The sequence below is a fragment of the Somniosus microcephalus genome, chromosome 4 (assembly GCF_052327205.1).
Source record: "Somniosus microcephalus isolate GS21.2 chromosome 4, FLI_Smic_1.0, whole genome shotgun sequence".
In the NCBI taxonomy this organism is placed as follows: domain Eukaryota; kingdom Metazoa; phylum Chordata; class Chondrichthyes; order Squaliformes; family Somniosidae; genus Somniosus; species Somniosus microcephalus.
Window position 1 is genome coordinate 277,740,697 of NC_140990.1, and position 19,516 is coordinate 277,760,212.

Sequence of the window (19,516 nt, forward strand, 5' to 3'; positions counted from 1 at the left end):
AAATTTTGAGTAGCATTGTGACAGATGATACAGTCTGCATTTGCCTGGTTGTGCTCTGAATTTCAAAACAAGCTGGAGTTCCAAATGTGCATGGTCAATATAACCTGAGTAGCATAATAGAAGAATGTTGATGACAGGAGATGGGACTCTTGCCAGTGACCAGCTATAACAACAGAAAGAAAGGAAACTCTTTCAAAAAAAAGAAATAGTGCATTCATTAAAGGTATAATGTTGACTGTTAAGTGGAGTGCCACAAGGGTCAGTGCTTAGGCCCCTAACATATATAAATTACCTGGATATAAAAAACAGTTGTAAACTGATCAAATTTGAAGACACCATAATAGGGAGACCAATCGGGATAATTCTTTTTTAAGGAAAGGAAAATCGTGCAGGGTGTATAATGAATGGCTGATCTGATATTGCTCGTTTCTGCCATACGTGCAGACACAGAAATTGACAAGTGTTAGCAACACATCCTCATAACAATTCGTTGTCATCTAGCCTTTGTCAAAGAGTTGGCATGGAGCGACTGGCCTACGCAAATTTGTTTGTGATTGTGTACCAGAAGAAAGAAGAAAAGATAACTGTTGTACAAACCCTGAGCTGGGGCCATGCCTCCTGCTTGTCCATCTCCTGCTTCTTTATCAAAATACCATCACTGAATTTGGCAAACCTGCTCCTCAAAGGATGCAAGGTGAACTCCACAGTGCAGCCTCTTACTGCAAAGGCCATTATGCTCAGACTGATACCACTCAGGCTTACGGCTGCAATGCCAGTTGCATGGCAGACATATTTGCACCAGTATTCATCCTCTCCTTGTCTGATGACAATGGATTGTTATGAGGATTGTGACCAATACCTCCGCTATTTCTACCTTTGCTTCTTTCAGCAACCTAGGATGCATTCTGGATCAGATGACCTACCAACTTTCAGTAATGCTAATCTTTTTGTACATCTTCTCTATCTATTATTCTATCTATTATCTCTATCCTGTCCATAACTTCCCTCTCTTTTAGTGTAACCTTCACAATCTTCTCCCATTAAAGCAGAAGCATGCACTGATTAGCTGATATTGGTGGCATGGAATCTCCCTATACCCACACGTTAAGGTGATCTGCATAGGTACTGTGAAGACAAAAATGTGCAGCATGCTTGTGCTGGTCATGGAAGGAGTTAGCAACATGTTGCCCTTTGTAGCCTTCTACTGAAGGAGTTTATGCTGGGCAGGGGAGGCGTGGAAAGGTGCACAGTGCAGCATAATGGGCGCTCATGGGATGATGAAGGCAAAGTGAAGGATTGCATAGGTAGGAAGGAAGAGCACTGAAGGAAGTAATAGGTGTTACTGTACATATGAGTGGACAGTTTTTGTCACTGAAGCTGCATCCTCTGCACGGTGCTCAATAGTCCAGATGCAGCCTAACCAAGGGTCAATAGAGTGGCCTTTGATCTACACTCATTAGGTCAGTGAGAATGGAATAATGATTAGGAGTTAGTGCACAACCTGATAAAGGGTGGCTAAGCTTTGGACAAATTATTGTTTGAAGGAGTTGGAATGCAAAGGATGGAGGACAAGAGGCCATCAAGTGCATTGGAGTAATCAACTTTGGAGGTTTCATAAACACGAGTAAGAGTTTTGCCAGCGAACGGCTGAGTTAAGAGCAGAGACAGAAAGTCGACTTGAGGATATCTGTGCAGGAAGGAAAATTACATTTAAAGAAATTTAAGTAGATTTATCATTTTCCTCCATAAAAATGTCAGTCCTTTTAAGAAAAAGTACGACCCCTTTTCTCCGGGTGCTCCGGTTTCCTCCCACAGTCCAAAGATGTGCGGGTTAGGTTGATTGGCCATGATAAAAATTGGCCCTTAGTGTTAGGGGGGATTAAATACGTGGGGTTACGGGGATAGGGCTTGGGTGGGATGGCTGTCGGTGTAGGGAGCGGGTGTTAGGGTTTGGATGATCAGCCATGATCTCGTTGAATGGCGGAGCAGGCTCGAAGGGCCGAATGGCCTACTCCTGCTCCTATCTTCTATGTTTGACACCCTTTAAGCTTTACAGTCTTAAATGAAGGTGGTTAAAGAATGGAGCTCACCAAAGTATATAAAATATTAATAATTATATAGAAGCAAAGCCCTAAACAAAGTATGTCAAAAAGTAAGAACAAAGGATATAGATTAAAAGTCAATTTAGAATATCCAGAAAAACTTTAGTCAAAGAAGGGTCAGTGTCTGAAAAAATCTACTATGCAAGATAACAGAAGCAAAAAAAATGAAATGGCGTGCTGGGAGTGTTAATGTACTGGAGAATGGGTGCAATGGGGCAAATAGCCTTCTCTCGTCATGTCTGACCTTCCTTATGTTCACTTCTTCCAACTGACAAGGTGGACCAGTGACATACACTGGTACAGAAGTGATATTACCTCGAGACACCATGGAAACGCGCAGAGTAGAGAGTGCCACCGCCCACAAAATGTCTATTTTAAATGAAAACAACTATCGGTGAAGAACCATGAAAGTGATTCAACATTCCGCAAATGGGCCAAACTCAACACTGAGAAAATGCCAAGTTTTAAAGCATTCCAGAGAGACCAACAGGGCCTCAGCAACTGCCATATATACGTCTACATTTTATGCCATTGTTATTGCCACCAACTGGAAATTCACAATAATTTGGCATTGATTTTAGGATAAAAGACTTTTGCACTTGTTCTGCAGGAGGCGGATTTACGGAAACCTTCCGCCGAACAAAAGATCTGTTTGCGTCGGTCGCTTTCTGGTGTTGCAGCTGAAGGAGGGATTGCTGCGTCGCGTTTCGAGCGCATGGAGTTATTTTGACCAACGGCAGCCGCCGTAATCCGGCGTTTCGGTTGTTACTGACAACAGTGGAAGCTGCGAGAAGCCGCGCGGGGCGGGGACACGCGGGAGGGGATGGAGCGGCTAACCGCCACCGAGCGCGAGCCCCGCGACTACCGGCAGATGATCCAAGACAGCAAACAGGTAGGACCGGAAGAGCAAACCGAGTGAGTGTGTTCACTCCCGGATCACCAAACCCCAGTCAGTGTGTTCACTCCCGGATCACCAAACCGGAGTCGGTGTGTTCACTCCCGGATCACCAAACCCCAGTCATTGTGTTCACTCCCGGATCACCAAACCCGAGTCAGTGTGTTCACTCCCGGATCACCAAAGCCCAGTCAGTGTGTTCACTCCCGGATCACCAAACCCGAGTCAGTGTGTTCACTCCCGGATCACCAAAGCCCAGTCAGTGTGTTCACTCCCGGATCACCAAACCCCAGTCAGTGTGTTCACTCCCGGATCACCAAACCCCAGTCAGTGTGTTCACTCCCGGATCACCAAACCCGAGCCAGTGTGTTCACACCCGGATCACCAAACCCGAGTCAGTGTGTTCACTCCCGGATCACCAAAGCCGAGTCACGATGTTCACACCCGGATCACCAAACCCGAGTCAGTGTGTTCACTCCCGGGTCACCAAACCCCAGTCAGTGAGTTCACTCCAGGATCACCAAACCCGAGTCAGTGTATTCACTCCCGGATCACCAAACCTCAGTCAGTGTGTTCACTCCCGGATCAGCAAACCCCAGTCAGTGTGTTCACACCCGGATCACCAGACCCCAGTCAGTGTGTTCACTCCCGGATCACCAGACCCGAGTCAGTGTGTTCATACCCGGATCACCAAACCCGAGTCGGTGTGTTCACACCCGGATCACCAAACCCGAGTAAGTGTGTTCACTCCCGGATCACCAAACCCGAGTCAGTGTGTTCACTCCCGGATCACCAAACCCGAGTCAGTGTGTTCACTCCAGGATCACCAAACCCGAGTCAGTGTGTTCACTCCCGGATCACCAAACCCGAGTCAGTGTGTTCACTCCCGGATCACCAAACCCGAGTCAGTGTGTTCACTCCCGGATCACCAAACCCGAGTCAGTGTGTTCATTCCCGGATCACCAAACCCGAGTCAGTGTATTCACTCCCGGATCACCAAACCTCAGTCAGTGTGTTCACTCCCGGATCACCAAACCCCAGTCAGTGTGTTAACTCCCGGATCACCAAACCGAAGTCAGTGTGTTCACACCCGGATCACCAGACCCGAGTCAGTGTGTTCATGCCTGGATCACCAAACCCGAGCCAGAGTGTTCACACCAGGATCACCAAACCCGAGTCAGTGTGTTCTCTCCCAGATCACCAGACCCGAGTCAGTGTGTTCTCTCCCAGATCACCAAACCCGAGTCAGTGTGTTCACACCCGGATCACTTAACCCGAGTCAGTGTGTTCACACCCGGATCACCAAACCCGAGTCAGTGTGTTCACACCCGGATCACTTAACCCGAGTCAGTGTGTTCACTCCCGGATCACCAAACCCCAGTCAGTGTGTTCACTCCCGGATCACCAAACTCGAGTCAGTGTGTTCACTCCCAGATCACCAGACCCCAGTCAGTGTGTTCACTCCCAGATCACCAAACCCGAGTCAGTGTGTTCACACCCGGATCACCAAACCCGAGTCAGTGTGTTCACTCCCGGATCACCAAACCCCACTCAGTGTGTTCACTCCCGGATCACCAAACCCCAGTCAGTGTGTTCACTCCCGGATCACCAAACCTGAGTCAGTGTGTTCACTCCCAGATCACCAAACCCGGGTCAGTGGGTTCACACCTGGATCACCAAACCTGAGTCACTGTGTTCACACACAGATCACCAAACCCGAGTCACTGTGTTCACTCCCGGATCACCAAACCCGAGTCAGTGTGTTCACTCCCGGACACCAAATCCGAGTCAGTGTGTTCACTCCCAGATCACCAAACCCCTGTCACTGTGTTCACTCCCGGATCACCAAACCCGAGTCAGTGTGTTCACACCCAGATCACCAAACGCGAGTCAGTGTGTTCACTCCCGGATCACCAAACGCGAGTCAGTGTGTTCACTCCCGGATCACCAAACGCAGTCAGTGTGTTCACTCCCGGATCACCAAACCCCAGTCAGGGTGTTCACTCCCGGATCACCAAACCCGAGTCAGTATGTTCACTCCCGGATCACCAAACCCGATTCACTCCCGGATCACCAAACCCGAATGAGTGCGTTCACTCCCGGATCACCAAACCCGAGTCAGTGTGTTCACACTCGGATCACCAAACCCGAGTCAGTGTGTTCACTCCCGGATCACCAAACTGTTGTGTATGTAATATGTGTGCTACTTTAAACCTATGGACAGGACTGCACTACTTGTTGGGCGTAGTGATACGCAGTACCACTCCTGGCCATAGGGGTATAAATAGTACTGTGGGTACTGATTCCCCTCAGTTCCCGCCTGTGGGCATGAAGTAAAGACCTATGTGCAGTCCCTACCTCCAACCAGTAAAGGCCTGTTTGAGTTATACGTTTAAGTCTTTGTGTTAATTGTTCAATACAATACACATACTTAACACTGGCGACGAGTCAGGCTCTTACCCTGCGGCAGTTATTCCAGGCGGCTTCGTCCAAAGACAGGACGTTGAAGAGAGGTTTCAATCCTCAACACCCCACTCAAAACTGAAGGGCAGCAGAAATCCTGACAGCTTCCAGCGACTGGAAGCGACAGGCATTAGGACCCTGAAGCCTCCATCAGCTTGTGAACCGGAGTAAAGACAGGACTGGGGAAGAGAGAGAGGTAGGGCGATAGCGATCGGCAGATAAGGGCCGGGCCGCTTTGAAGTGAGGGGCGCAGCCGGGCCAGCGATCGGGACCAAAGATAAGAGCCGCACTCGGACTGAAAGGCGCGGCGGCTGCAGAAGCTCAAGGTGCGAGAGTCGCGGTGCACAGCGCGGGCTATCGATCGCGGCGAAGATAAGGGCCGCACTCGAGGGCTGAAGGGAGACGGCGTCGGGGGACGGGTGAAGACCGCCAAGCGCGGGAAAACCGCCATTTTGTGGGCGGAGGACGACGGCAAGAGCGGGAAGCCGCCATCTTTGATAACAAGTAAAGAAAATAAAATCTGAGAAATTGCAAATCTACAATGCCTAAACACGGGAATATTAGCACCTTTGATAGTGACCTCGAAGATTGGGCCATATATGTTGAAAGAGTAAAAAATTATTGTAAGGCCAATAAAATTCGTGACCAAGATAAAGCTCTAACATTATTAAATTTAATGGGTGCGAAGACATACGGGCAATTGAAACACCTGTTATCACCAGATGAACCGGCGGATAAGACGTTCGATGAGATTGTTACTGTCCTGAAAGATCATCTAAACCCCACGCCGCTGATGCTAGCGGAACGATTTAAATTTTACGACAGAAGGCAGCTACAGCATGAAAGCAATGCTGATTATTTGCTGGAATTGCGTAAATTAGCGAAATATTGCCAGTTTCGAACGGGCCTGACAGATGCACTACGAGACAAATTTGTGTGTGGTTTATTTAAACAGGATACACAAAAGCGACTGCTCGAGGAGAATGAGCTGACGCTTGAGAAGGCGGTCACTATGGCAGCAGCACACGAAGCCGCAGCGAGAGGCACGGCAGTAATGCAGCTACGGTCACCGGAGCTCAGTGCACACAAATTGGGTGTGAGTTCTGGCAAATGTTATCGTTGTGGAAAGACAACGCATGATCAGAACCAGTGTTGGTTTAAAAACCAAGAATGTAGAACTTGTGGTAGGCTTGGACATATAGCTAGAGTATGCAGGTCAGGGAAGAAGACCAGCAACAAGAAGTCACCTCAAGGGAAATACGCAAAGGTACACAAGGTGGCCGAACAGGAGTCCGATTCAGACGCTAGCAGTAATGAACTGGCTAGCTTAAGCTGTAATGAACTGGCTAGCTTAAGAGTACTCAACGCTGGTAAGGGTGCAGACCTCCAGACAATTTGGGTCACTCTTCAGATAGAAGGAGTCCAAGTAAAACTGGAATTGGACACTGGATCGGCATTGACGGTCATAAATAAGAAAGATTACGGAAAGTTATTCCAACATATTCCCCTACAGGATACGGGGATTATATTGAAAACATACACGGGGCAAAGAGTGTACCCCATCGGGAAAATAGAGGTTGCAGTGGCCCACAAGGGCGAAGACAGTCAAATAATGGACTTATATGTGATATCTGAAGGAGGTCCTCCACTACTAGGACGGGAGTGGATTAGGAAAATGAATATGGACTGGCATTTCCTACAAACAATAACGAGTGAGAACTCGGTGAAGATAGTCGGCCCAGACTCTGGAACGGATGATGGTAAGCCCAACTCAGGTGCAAAAGACAAAGTTTCAGCACAGAATTCCACTGAGCAACAACAACATAGTTTAACTGTGGATTCTGAGTCTGGCAAGTCTACTGATGTGCCCATTTCTGAGGGACACCGGGCTCGAACTCAACTCCATTTCAAACTACAACAGCAATTAGAACAAATGCTTCGCCGTTTTGAGCAAGAGTTGAATGCAACGAAAGAGTTCTTTGATATAGAGTTGGAGAATCTGGAAAGACAACAGAAGCAGCTGATGGAGAAAATGGAGCAGGAGCACACAAAACGTCTGATGTCAGAGGAGTTAACGGTCAGCCAACTCCTGCATATGCTGAAGGACAGGACTCTGAAATGGGAAAAACTTGAACATGAACTTCAATATTCAAACGAAAGGGGTTCGGAGCTCTCAAAGGTTATTGGAAGAGCTGAGGTGGCAACACAGACTGAGATGACTGCAACAGAGCAGCCCTTGGATGCCAAAAGTACGCTGACTCACGTCAACGTAGAACAACAGACCGCTGAAACAGCTGCTCCGGTAGAGGGATTGCATAGTCCGATCAATCAATCTCCAAAGGAAGTTGAAGTATTAAAATCACAAATGAGGTCACTAGTAAACGACTTGCTGAAAGCCCAGAAAAAGCTGGATGCAGAGGTACACATGAAGAAGTCTCTTCAGGAAAGATGTCTGGATTTGGAACAAGAGCTGGCTAACGTCCAGCTAGGTATGGAGGAAATAGACGACCCTCTCACTGGTCTAGCTCAGGACGACACCGAATATTACGATGTCCTGTCCTGCCCAGCTTGTAACTTCGACTCCCAAAGTGCAGAAATCATGGAGGAGCACCAAAAGTCTACGGAACATCGGGAGAAGCTGGCTCTACGACGGAAACAGGAGGAAGAGAAGGAGGAACTGCGCATGCAGCTGGCAGCTGTGGCAGCTGACAATGGAGCCCAGAGAGTCTCCAAGAAGCAGAAAAGGAAAAGTAAAAACAGAAGATGACCCATCTGAACCATTATCACCTCTACCAGATCACACACGTGGTCCCTCCGAACGGAGCCAATTCAGTTCGGAAGTTCAAACTGTTAAATCCATGGAAGGACTATTGAATGAGTCACTCTAGCAACGTGAACCGACTACACCACAGAGATTGAATCTGTGAACTGTTTTCCGCAGAGACTGAATCTGTGATCTGTTTTTGACATGAAGTTATCTATGTATCTATGTTATTCTGTTATGTAAACCTGAAGTTATATATGTATATATGTTATTACGTTATGTTAAATGGGGAGATGACTGTAAAGCTAGGAAGGGAGGAATGTTGTGTATGTAATATGTGTGCTACTTTAAACCTATGGACAGGACTGCACTACTTGTTGGGCGTAGTGATACGCAGTACCACTCCTGGCCATAGGGGTATAAATAGTACTGTGGGTACTGATTCCCCTCAGTTCCCGCCTGTGGGCATGAAGTAAAGACCTATGTGCAGTCCCTACCTCCAACCAGTAAAGGCCTGTTTGAGTTATACGTTTAAGTCTTTGTGTTAATTGTTCAATACAATACACATACTTAACACAAACCCCAGTCAGTGTGTTCACTCCCGGATCACCAAACCCGAGTCAGTGTGTTCACTCCCGGATCACCAAACCCGAGTCAGTGTGTTCACACCCGGATCACCAAACCCCAGTCAGTGTGTTCACTCTCGGATCAGCAAACCCGAGTGAGTGCGTTCACTCCCGGATCACCAAACCCCAGTCAGTGTGTTCACTCCCGGATCACCAAACCCGAGCCAGTGTGTTGACTCCCAGATCACCAAACCCCAGTCACTGTGTTCACTCCCGGATCACCAAACCCAAGTCAGTGTGTTTACTCCCGGATCACCAAAACCAAGTCAGTGTGTTCACTCCCGGATCACCAAACCCGAGTCAGTGTGTTCACTCCCGGTCACCAAACCCGAGTCAGTGCGTTCAATCCCAGATCACCAGACCCCAATCAGTGTGTTCAAACCCGGATCACCAAACCCCAATCAGTGTGTTCACACCCGGATCACCAAACCCGAGTCAGTGTGTTCACTCCCGGATCACCAAACCCCAGTCAGTGTGTTCACTCCCGGATCACCAAACCCGAGTCAGTGTATTCACTCCCGGATCACCAAACCTCAGTCAGTGTGTTCACTCCCGGATCACCAAACCCGAGTCAGTGTGTTCACTCCCGGATCACCAAACCTCAGTCAGTGTGTTCACTCCCGGATCACCAAACCCCAGTCAGTGTGTTAACTCCCGGATCACCAAACCGAAGTCAGTGTGTTCACACCCGGATCACCAGACCCGAGTCAGTGTGTTCATGCCTGGATCACCAAACCCGAGCCAGAGTGTTCACACCAGGATCACCAAACCCGAGTCAGTGTGTTCTCTCCCAGATCACCAGACCCGAGTCAGTGTGTTCTCTCCCAGATCACCAAACCCGAGTCAGTGTGTTCACACCCGGATCACTTCACCCAAGTCAGTGTGTTCACACCCGGATCACCAAACCCGAGTCAGTGTGTTCACACCCGGATCACTTCACCCGAGTCAGTGTGTTCACTCCCGGATCACCAAACCCCAGTCAGTGTGTTCACTCCCGGATCACCAAACTCGAGTCAGTGTGTTCACTCCCAGATCACCAGACCCCAGTCAGTGTGTTCACTCCCAGATCACCAAACCCGAGTCAGTGTGTTCACACCCGGATCAACAAACCCGAGTCAGTGTGTTCACTCCGGGATCACCAAACCCCACTCAGTGTGTTCACTCCCGGATCACCAAACCCCAGTCAGTGTGTTCACTCCCGGATCACCAAACCTGAGTCAGTGTGTTCACTCCCAGATCACCAAACCCGGGTCAGTGGGTTCACACCTGGATCACCAAACCCGAGTCAGTGTGTTCACTCCCGGACACCAAATCCGAGTCAGTGTGTTCACTCCCAGATCACCAAACCCCAGTCAGTGTGTTCACTGCCGGATCACCAAACTCGAGTCAGTGTGTTCTCTCCCAGATCACCAGACCCGAGTCAACGTGTTCTCTCCCAGATCACCAAACGTTGGTGAGTGTGTTCATACCCGGATCACCAAACCCCAGTCAGTGTGTTCACTCCCGTAACACCAAACCCGAGTCAGTGTGTTCACTCCCGGATCACCAAACCCTGGTCAGTGTCTTCACTCCCGGATCACCAAACCCCAGTCAGTGTGTTCACTCCCGTATCACCAAAGCCGAGTCAGTGTGTTCACTCCCGGATCACCAAACCCGAGCCAGTGTGTTCACTCCCGGAGCACCAAACCCGAGTCAGTGTGTTCACTCCCGGATCACCAAACCCCAGTCAGTGTGTTCACTCCCGTATCACCAAACCTGAGTCACTGTGTTCACTCCCGGACCACCAAACCCGAGTCAGTGTGTTCACTCTCGGATCACCAAACCGAAGTCAGTGTGTTCACACCCGGATCACCAAACCCGAGTAGAGTGTTCACACCAGGATCACCAAACGCGAGTCAGTGTGTTCACTCCCGGATCACCAAACGCGAGTAGAGTGTTCACACCAGGATCACCAAACGCGAGTCAGTGTGTTCTCTCCCGGATCACCAAACGCGAGTCAGTGTGTTCACTCCCGGATCACCAAACGCAGTCAGTGTGTTCACTCCCGGATCACCAAACCCCAGTCAGGGTGTTCACTCCTGGATCACCAAACCCCAGTCAGTGTGTTCACTCCCGTATCACCAAACCTGAGTCACTGTGTTCACTCCCGGATCACCAAACCCCAGTCAGTGTGTTCACTCCCGTATCACCAAACCTGAGTCACTGTGTTCACTCCCGGACCACCAAACCCGAGTCAGTGTGTTCACTCTCGGATCACCAAACCGAAGTCAGTGTGTTCACACCCGGATCACCAAACCCGAGTAGAGTGTTCACACCAGGATCACCAAACGCGAGTCAGTGTGTTCACTCCCGGATCACCAAACGCGAGTCAGTGTGTTCACTCCCGGATCACCAAACGCAGTCAGTGTGTTCACTCCCGGATCACCAAACCCCAGTCAGGGTGTTCACTCCCGGATCACCAAACCCGAGTCAGTATGTTCACTCCCGGATCACCAAACCCGATTCACTCCCGGATCACCAAACCCGAATGAGTGCGTTCACTCCCGGATCACCAAACCCGAGTCAGTGTGTTCACACTCGGATCACCAAACCCGAGTCAGTGTGTTCACTCCCGGATCACCAAACCCCAGTCAGTGTGTTCACTCCCGGATCACCAAACCCGAGTCAGTGTGTTCACTCCCGGATCACCAAACCCGAGTCAGTGTGTTCACACCCGGATCACCAAACCCCAGTCAGTGTGTTCACTCTCGGATCAGCAAACCCGAGTGAGTGCGTTCACTCCCGGATCACCAAACCCCAGTCAGTGTGTTCACTCCCGGATCACCAAACCCGAGCCAGTGTGTTGACTCCCAGATCACCAAACCCCAGTCACTGTGTTCACTCCCGGATCACCAAACCCAAGTCAGTGTGTTTACTCCCGGATCACCAAAACCAAGTCAGTGTGTTCACTCCCGGATCACCAAACCCGAGTCAGTGTGTTCACTCCCAGTCAGCAAAGCCGAGTCAGTGCGTTCAATCCCAGATCACCAGACCCCAGTCAGTGTGTTCAAACCCGGATCACCAAACCCCAATCAGTGTGTTCACACCCGGATCACCAAAGCCGAGTCACGATGTTCACACCCGGATCACCAAACCCGAGTCAGTGTGTTCACTCCCGGATCACCAAACCCCAGTCAGTGTGTTCACTCCCGGATCACCAAACCCGAGTCAGTGTATTCACTCCCGGATCACCAAACCTCAGTCAGTGTGTTCACTCCCGGATCAGCAAACCCCAGTCAGTGTGTTCACACCCGGATCACCAGACCCCAGTCAGTGTGTTCACTCCCGGATCACCAGACCCGAGTCAGTGTGTTCATACCCGGATCACCAAACCCGAGTCAGTGTGTTCACACCCGGATCACCAAACCCGAGTAAGTGTGTTCACTCCCGGATCACCAAACCCGAGTCAGTGTGTTCACTCCCGGATCACCAAACCCGAGTCAGTGTGTTCACTCCAGGATCACCAAACCCGAGTCAGTGTGTTCACTCCCGGATCACCAAACCCGAGTCAGTGTGTTCACTCCCGGATCACCAAACCTGAGTCAGTGTGTTCACTCCCGGATCACCAAACCCCAGTCAGTGTGTTAACTCCCGGATCACCAAACCGAAGTCAGTGTGTTCACACCCGGATCACCAGACCCGAGTCAGTGTGTTCATGCCTGGATCACCAAACCCGAGCCAGAGTGTTCACACCAGGATCACCAAACCCGAGTCAGTGTGTTCTCTCCCAGATCACCAGACCCGAGTCAGTGTGTTCTCTCCCAGATCACCAAACCCGAGTCAGTGTGTTCACACCCGGATCACTTCACCCAAGTCAGTGTGTTCACACCCGGATCACCAAACCCGAGTCAGTGTGTTCACACCCGGATCACTTAACCCGAGTCAGTGTGTTCACTCCCGGATCACCAAACCCCAGTCAGTGTGTTCACTCCCGGATCACCAAACTCGAGTCAGTGTGTTCACTCCCAGATCACCAGACCCCAGTCAGTGTGTTCACTCCCAGATCACCAAACCCGAGTCAGTGTGTTCACACCCGGATCACCAAACCCGAGTCAGTGTGTTCACTCCGGGATCACCAAACCCCACTCAGTGTGTTCACTCCCGGATCACCAAACCCCAGTCAGTGTGTTCACTCCCGGATCACCAAACCTGAGTCAGTGTGTTCACTCCCAGATCACCAAACCCGGGTCAGTGGGTTCACACCTGGATCACCAAACCTGAGTCACTGTGTTCACACACAGATCACCAAACCCGAGTCACTGTGTTCACTCCCGGATCACCAAACCCGAGTCAGTGTGTTCACTCCCGGACACCAAATCCGAGTCAGTGTGTTCACTCCCAGATCACCAAACCCCTGTCACTGTGTTCACTCCCGGATCACCAAACCCGAATGAGTGCGTTCACTCCCGGATCACCAAACCCGAGTCAGTGTGTTCACACTCGGATCACCAAACCCGAGTCAGTGTGTTCACTCCCGGATCACCAAACCTGAGTCAGTGTGTTCATACCCGGATCACCAAACCCGAGTCAGTGTGTTCACTCCCGGATCACCAAACCCCAGTCAGTGTGTTCACTGCCGGATCACCAAACTCGAGTCAGTGTGTTCTCTCCCAGATCACCAGACCCGAGTCAACGTGTTCTCTCCCAGATCACCAAACGTTGGTGAGTGTGTTCATACCCGGATCACCAAACCCCAGTCAGTGTGTTCACTCCCGTAACACCAAACCCGAGTCAGTGTGTTCACTCCCGGATCACCAAACCCTGGTCAGTGTCTTCACTCCCGGATCACCAAACCCGAGTCAGTGTGTTCACTCCCGGATCACCAAACCCCAGTCAGTGTGTTCACTCCCGTATCACCAAAGCCGAGTCAGTGTGTTCACTCCCGGATCACCAAACCCGAGCCAGTGTGTTCACTCCCGGAGCACCAAACCCGAGTCAGTGTGTTCACTCCCGGATCACCAAACCCCAGTCAGTGTGTTCACTCCCGTATCACCAAACCTGAGTCACTGTGTTCACTCCCGGATCACCAAACCCGAGTCAGTGTGTTCACTCTCGGATCACCAAACCGAAGTCAGTGTGTTCACACCCGGATCACCAGACCCGAGTCAGTGTGTTCATACCTGGATCACCAAACCCGAGTAGAGTGTTCACACCAGGATCACCAAACCCGAGTCAGTGTGTTCACACCAGGATCACCAAACCCGAGTCAGTGCGTTCACTCCCGGATCACCAAACCCCAGTCAGTGTGTTCACTCCCGGATCACCAAACCCGAGTCAGTGTGTTCACTCCCGGATCACCAAACCCGAGTCAGTGTGTTCACTCCCGGGTCACCAAACGCAGTCAGTGTGTTCACTCCGGTATCACCAAAGCCGAGTCAGTGTGTTCATACCCGGATCACCAAACCCGAGTCAGTGTGTTCACACCCGGATCACCAAACCCGAGTCAGTGTGTTTACACCTGGATCACCAAACCCGAGTCAGTGTGTTCACTCCCGGATCACCAAACCAGAGTCAGTGTGTTCACTCCCGGATCACCAAACCCGAGTCGGTGTGTTCACTCCCGGATCACCAAACCCGAGTCAGCGTGTTCACTCCCGGATCACCAAACCCTGGACAGTGTGATCAAACCCGGATCACCAAACCCGAGTCAGTGTGTTCACTCCCGGATCACCAAACCTGAGTCAGTGTGTTCTCTCCCAGATCACCAAACCCTGGTCAGTGTGTTCATACCCGGATCACCAAACCCGAGTCAGTGTGTTCACTCCCGGATCACCAAACCCCAGTCAGTGTGTTCACTCCCGGATCACCAAACCCGAGTCAGTGTGTTTACACACGGATCACCAAACCCGAGTCAGTGTGTTCACTCCCGGATCACCAAACCCGAGTCAGCGTGTTCTCTCCCAGATCATCAAACGCTGGTCAGTGTGTTCATACCCGGATCACCAAACCCCAGTCAGTGTGTTCACTCCCGTATCACCAAACCCGAGTCAGTGTGTTCACTCCCGGATCACCAAACCCGAGTCAGTGTGTTCACTCCCGGATCACCAAAACCGAGTCAGTGTGTTCATACCCGGATCACCAAACCCGAGTCAGTGTGTTCACTCCGAGATCACCAAACCCGAGTCAGTGTGTTCCCACCCCGATCACCAAACCCAAGTCAGTGTGTTCACTCCCATATCACCAAACCCCAGTCACTGTGTTCACTCCCGGATCACCAAACCCGAGTCAGTGTGTTCACTCCCGGATCACCAAACCTGAGTCAGTGTGTTCATACCCGGATCACCAAACCCAAGTCAGTGTGTTCACTCCCGGATCACCAAACCCCAGTCAGTGTGTTCACTGCCGGATCACCAAACTCGAGTCAGTGTGTTCTCTCCCAGATCACCAGACCCGAGTCAACGTGTTCTCTCCCAGATCACCAAACGTTGGTGAGTGTGTTCATACCCGGATCACCAAACCCCAGTCAGTGTGTTCACTCCCGTAACACCAAACCCGAGTCAGTGTGTTCACTCCCGGATCACCAAACCCTGGTCAGTGTCTTCACTCCCGGATCACCAAACCCGAGTCAGTGTGTTCACTCCCGGATCACCAAACCCCAGTCAGTGTGTTCACTCCCGTATCACCAAAGCCGAGTCAGTGTGTTCACTCCCGGATCACCAAACCCGAGCCAGTGTGTTCACTCCCGGAGCACCAAACCCGAGTCAGTGTGTTCACTCCCGTATCACCAAACCTGAGTCACTGTGTTCACTCCCGGACCACCAAACCCGAGTCAGTGTGTTCACTCTCGGATCACCAAACCGAAGTCAGTGTGTTCACACCCGGATCACCAGACCCGAGTCAGTGTGTTCATACCTGGATCACCAAACCCGAGTAGAGTGTTCACACCAGGATCACCAAACGCGAGTCAGTGTGTTCACTCCCGGATCACCAAACGCGAGTCAGTGTGTTCACTCCCGGATCACCAAACGCAGTCAGTGTGTTCACTCCCGGCTCACCAAACCCCAGTCAGGGTGTTCACTCCCGGATCACCAAACCCGAGTCAGTATGTTCACTCCCGGATCACCAAACCCGATTCACTCCCGGATCACCAAACCCGAATGAGTGCTTTCACTCCCGGATCACCAAACCCGAGTCAGTGTGTTCACACTCGGATCACCAAACCCGAGTCATTGTGTTCACTCCCGGATCACCAAACCCCAGTCAGTGTGTTCACTCCCGGATCACCAAACCCGAGTCAGTGTGTTCACTCCCGGATCACCAAACCCGAGTCAGTGTGTTCACACCCGGATCACCAAACCCCAGTCAGTGTGTTCACTCTCGGATCAGCAAACCCGAGTGAGTGCGTTCACTCCCGGATCACCAAACCCCAGTCAGTGTGTTCACTCCCGGATCACCAAACCCGAGCCAGTGTGTTGACTCCCAGATCACCAAACCCCAGTCACTGTGTTCACTCCCGGATCACCAAACCCAAGTCAGTGTGTTTACTCCCGGATCACCAAAACCAAGTCAGTGTGTTCACTCCCGGATCACCAAACCCGAGTCAGTGTGTTCACTCCCGGTCACCAAACCCGAGTCAGTGCGTTCAATCCCAGATCACCAGACCCCAGTCAGTGTGTTCAAACCCGGATCACCAAACCCCAATCAGTGTGTTCACACCCGGATCACCAAACCCGAGTCAGTGTGTTCACTCCCGGATCACCAAAGCCGAGTCACGATGTTCACACCCGGATCACCAAACCCGAGTCAGTGTGTTCACTCCCGGATCACCAAACCCCAGTCAGTGTGTTCACTCCCGGATCACCAAACCCGAGTCAGTGTATTCACTCCCGGATCACCAAACCTCAGTCAGTGTGTTCACTCCCGGATCAGCAAACCCCAGTCAGTGTGTTCACACCCGGATCACCAGACCCCAGTCAGTGTGTTCACTCCCGGATCACCAGACCCGAGTCAGTGTGTTCATACCCGGATCACCAAACCCCAGTCAGTGTGTTCACTCCCGTATCACCAAACCCGAGTCAGTGTGTTCACACCCGGATCACCAAACCCGAGTAAGTGTGTTCACTCCCGGATCACCAAACCCGAGTCAGTGTGTTCACTCCCGGATCACCAAACCCGAGTCAGTGTGTTCACTCCAGGATCACCAAACCCGAGTCAGTGTGTTCACTCCCGGATCACCAAACCCGAGTCAGTGTGTTCACTCCCGGATCACCAAACCCGAGTCAGTGTGTTCACTCCCGGATCACCAAACCCCAGTCAGTGTGTTAACTCCCGGATCACCAAACCGAAGTCAGTGTGTTCACACCCGGATCACCAGACCCGAGTCAGTGTGTTCATGCCTGGATCACCAAACCCGAGCCAGAGTGTTCACACCAGGATCACCAAACCCGAGTCAGTGTGTTCTCTCCCAGAGCACCAGACCCGAGTCAGTGTGTTCTCTCCCAGATCACCAAACCCGAGTCAGTGTGTTCACACCCGGATCACTTCACCCAAGTCAGTGTGTTCACACCCGGATCACCAAACCCGAGTCAGTGTGTTCACACCCGGATCACTTAACCCGAGTCAGTGTGTTCACTCCCGGATCACCAAACCCCAGTCAGTGTGTTCACTCCCGGATCACCAAACTCGAGTCAGTGTGTTCACTCCCAGATCACCAGACCCCAGTCAGTGTGTTCACTCCCAGATCACCAAACCCGAGTCAGTGTGTTCACACCCGGATCACCAAACCCGAGTCAGTGTGTTCACTCCGGGATCACCAAACCCCACTCAGTGTGTTCACTCCCGGATCACCAAACCCCAGTCAGTGTGTTCACTCCCGGATCACCAAACCTGAGTCAGTGTGTTCACTCCCAGATCACCAAACCCGGGTCAGTGGGTTCACACCTGGATCACCAAACCTGAGTCACTGTGTTCACACACAGATCACCAAACCCGAGTCACTGTGTTCACTCCCGGATCACCAAACCCGAGTCAGTGTGTTCACTCCCGGACACCAAATCCGAGTCAGTGTGTTCACTCCCAGATCACCAAACCCCTGTCACTGTGTTCACTCCCGGATCACCAAACCCGAATGAGTGCGTTCACTCCCGGATCACCAAACCCGAGTCAGTGTGTTCACACTCGGATCACCAAACCCGAGTCAGTGTGTTCACTCCCGGATCACCAAACCTGAGTCAGTGTGTTCATACCCGGATCACCAAACCCGAGTCAGTGTGTTCACTCCCGGATCACCAAACCCCAGTCAGTGTGTTCACTGCCGGATCACCAAACTCGAGTCAGTGTGTTCTCTCCCAGATCACCAGACCCGAGTCAACGTGTTCTCTCCCAGATCACCAAACGTTGGTGAGTGTGTTCATACCCGGATCACCAAACCCCAGTCAGTGTGTTCACTCCCGTAACACCAAACCCGAGTCAGTGTGTTCACTCCCGGATCACCAAACCCTGGTCAGTGTCTTCACTCCCGGATCACCAAACCCGAGTCAGTGTGTTCACTCCCGGATCACCAAACCCCAGTCAGTGTGTTCACTCCCGTATCACCAAAGCCGAGTCAGTGTGTTCACTCCCGGATCACCAAACCCGAGCCAGTGTGTTCACTCCCGGAGCACCAAACCCGAGTCAGTGTGTTCACTCCCGGATCACCAAACCCCAGTCAGTGTGTTCACTCCCGTATCACCAAACCTGAGTCACTGTGTTCACTCCCGGATCACCAAACCCGAGTCAGTGTGTTCACTCTCGGATCACCAAACCGAAGTCAGTGTGTTCACACCCGGATCACCAGACCCGAGTCAGTGTGTTCATACCTGGATCACCAAACCCGAGTAGAGTGTTCACACCAGGATCACCAAACCCGAGTCAGTGTGTTCACACCAGGATCACCAAACCCGAGTCAGTGCGTTCACTCCCGGATCACCAAACCCCAGTCAGTGTGTTCACTCCCGTATCACCAAACCTGAGTCACTGTGTTCACTCCCGGATCACCAAACCCGAGTCAGTGTGTTCACTCTCGGATCACCAAACCGAAGTCAGTGTGTTCACACCCGGATCACCAGACCCGAGTCAGTGTGTTCATACCTGGATCACCAGACCCGAGTAGAGTGTTCACACCAGGATCACCAAACGCGAGTCAGTGTGTTCACTCCCGGATCATCAAACCCGAGTCAGGGTGTTCACTCCCAGATCACCAAACCCGAGTCAGTGTGTTCACTCCCGGATCACCAAACCCGAGTCAGTGTGTTCACTCCCGGATCACCAAACCCGAGTCAGTGTGTTCACTCCCGGGTCACCAAACGCAGTCAGTGTGTTCACTCCGGTATCACCAAAGCCGAGTCAGTGTGTTCATACCCGGATCACCAAACCCGAGTCAGTGTGTTCACACCCGGATCACCAAACCCGAGTCAGTGTGTTTACACCTGGATCACCAAACCCGAGTCAGTGTGTTCACTCCCGGATCACCAAACCAGAGTCAGTGTGTTCACTCCCGGATCACCAAACCCGAGTCGGTGTGTTCACTCCCGGATCACCAAACCCGAGTCAGCGTGTTCACTCCCGGATCACCAAACCCTGGACAGTGTGATCAAACCCGGATCACCAAACCCGAGTCAGTGTGTTCACTCCCGGATCACCAAACCTG

The 19,516-nt window shown here is 51.4% G+C and overlaps 1 protein-coding gene across 1 annotated transcript in view; it reads left to right on the forward strand.

Annotated features, from left to right (window-relative positions):
• The first annotated feature begins 2,793 nt into the window (after positions 1 to 2,793).
• LOC147120487 (coiled-coil domain-containing protein 89) overlaps positions 2,794 to 19,516 on the forward strand; it is a 341,657-nt gene continuing 324,934 nt past the window's right edge. The window contains exon 1 of the mRNA XM_085986492.1: positions 2,794 to 2,994. Within this exon, the coding sequence (XP_085842618.1) occupies positions 2,926 to 2,994 (69 nt within the window). The 5' untranslated portion in view covers positions 2,794 to 2,925. The remainder of the gene's footprint in view (positions 2,995 to 19,516) is intronic.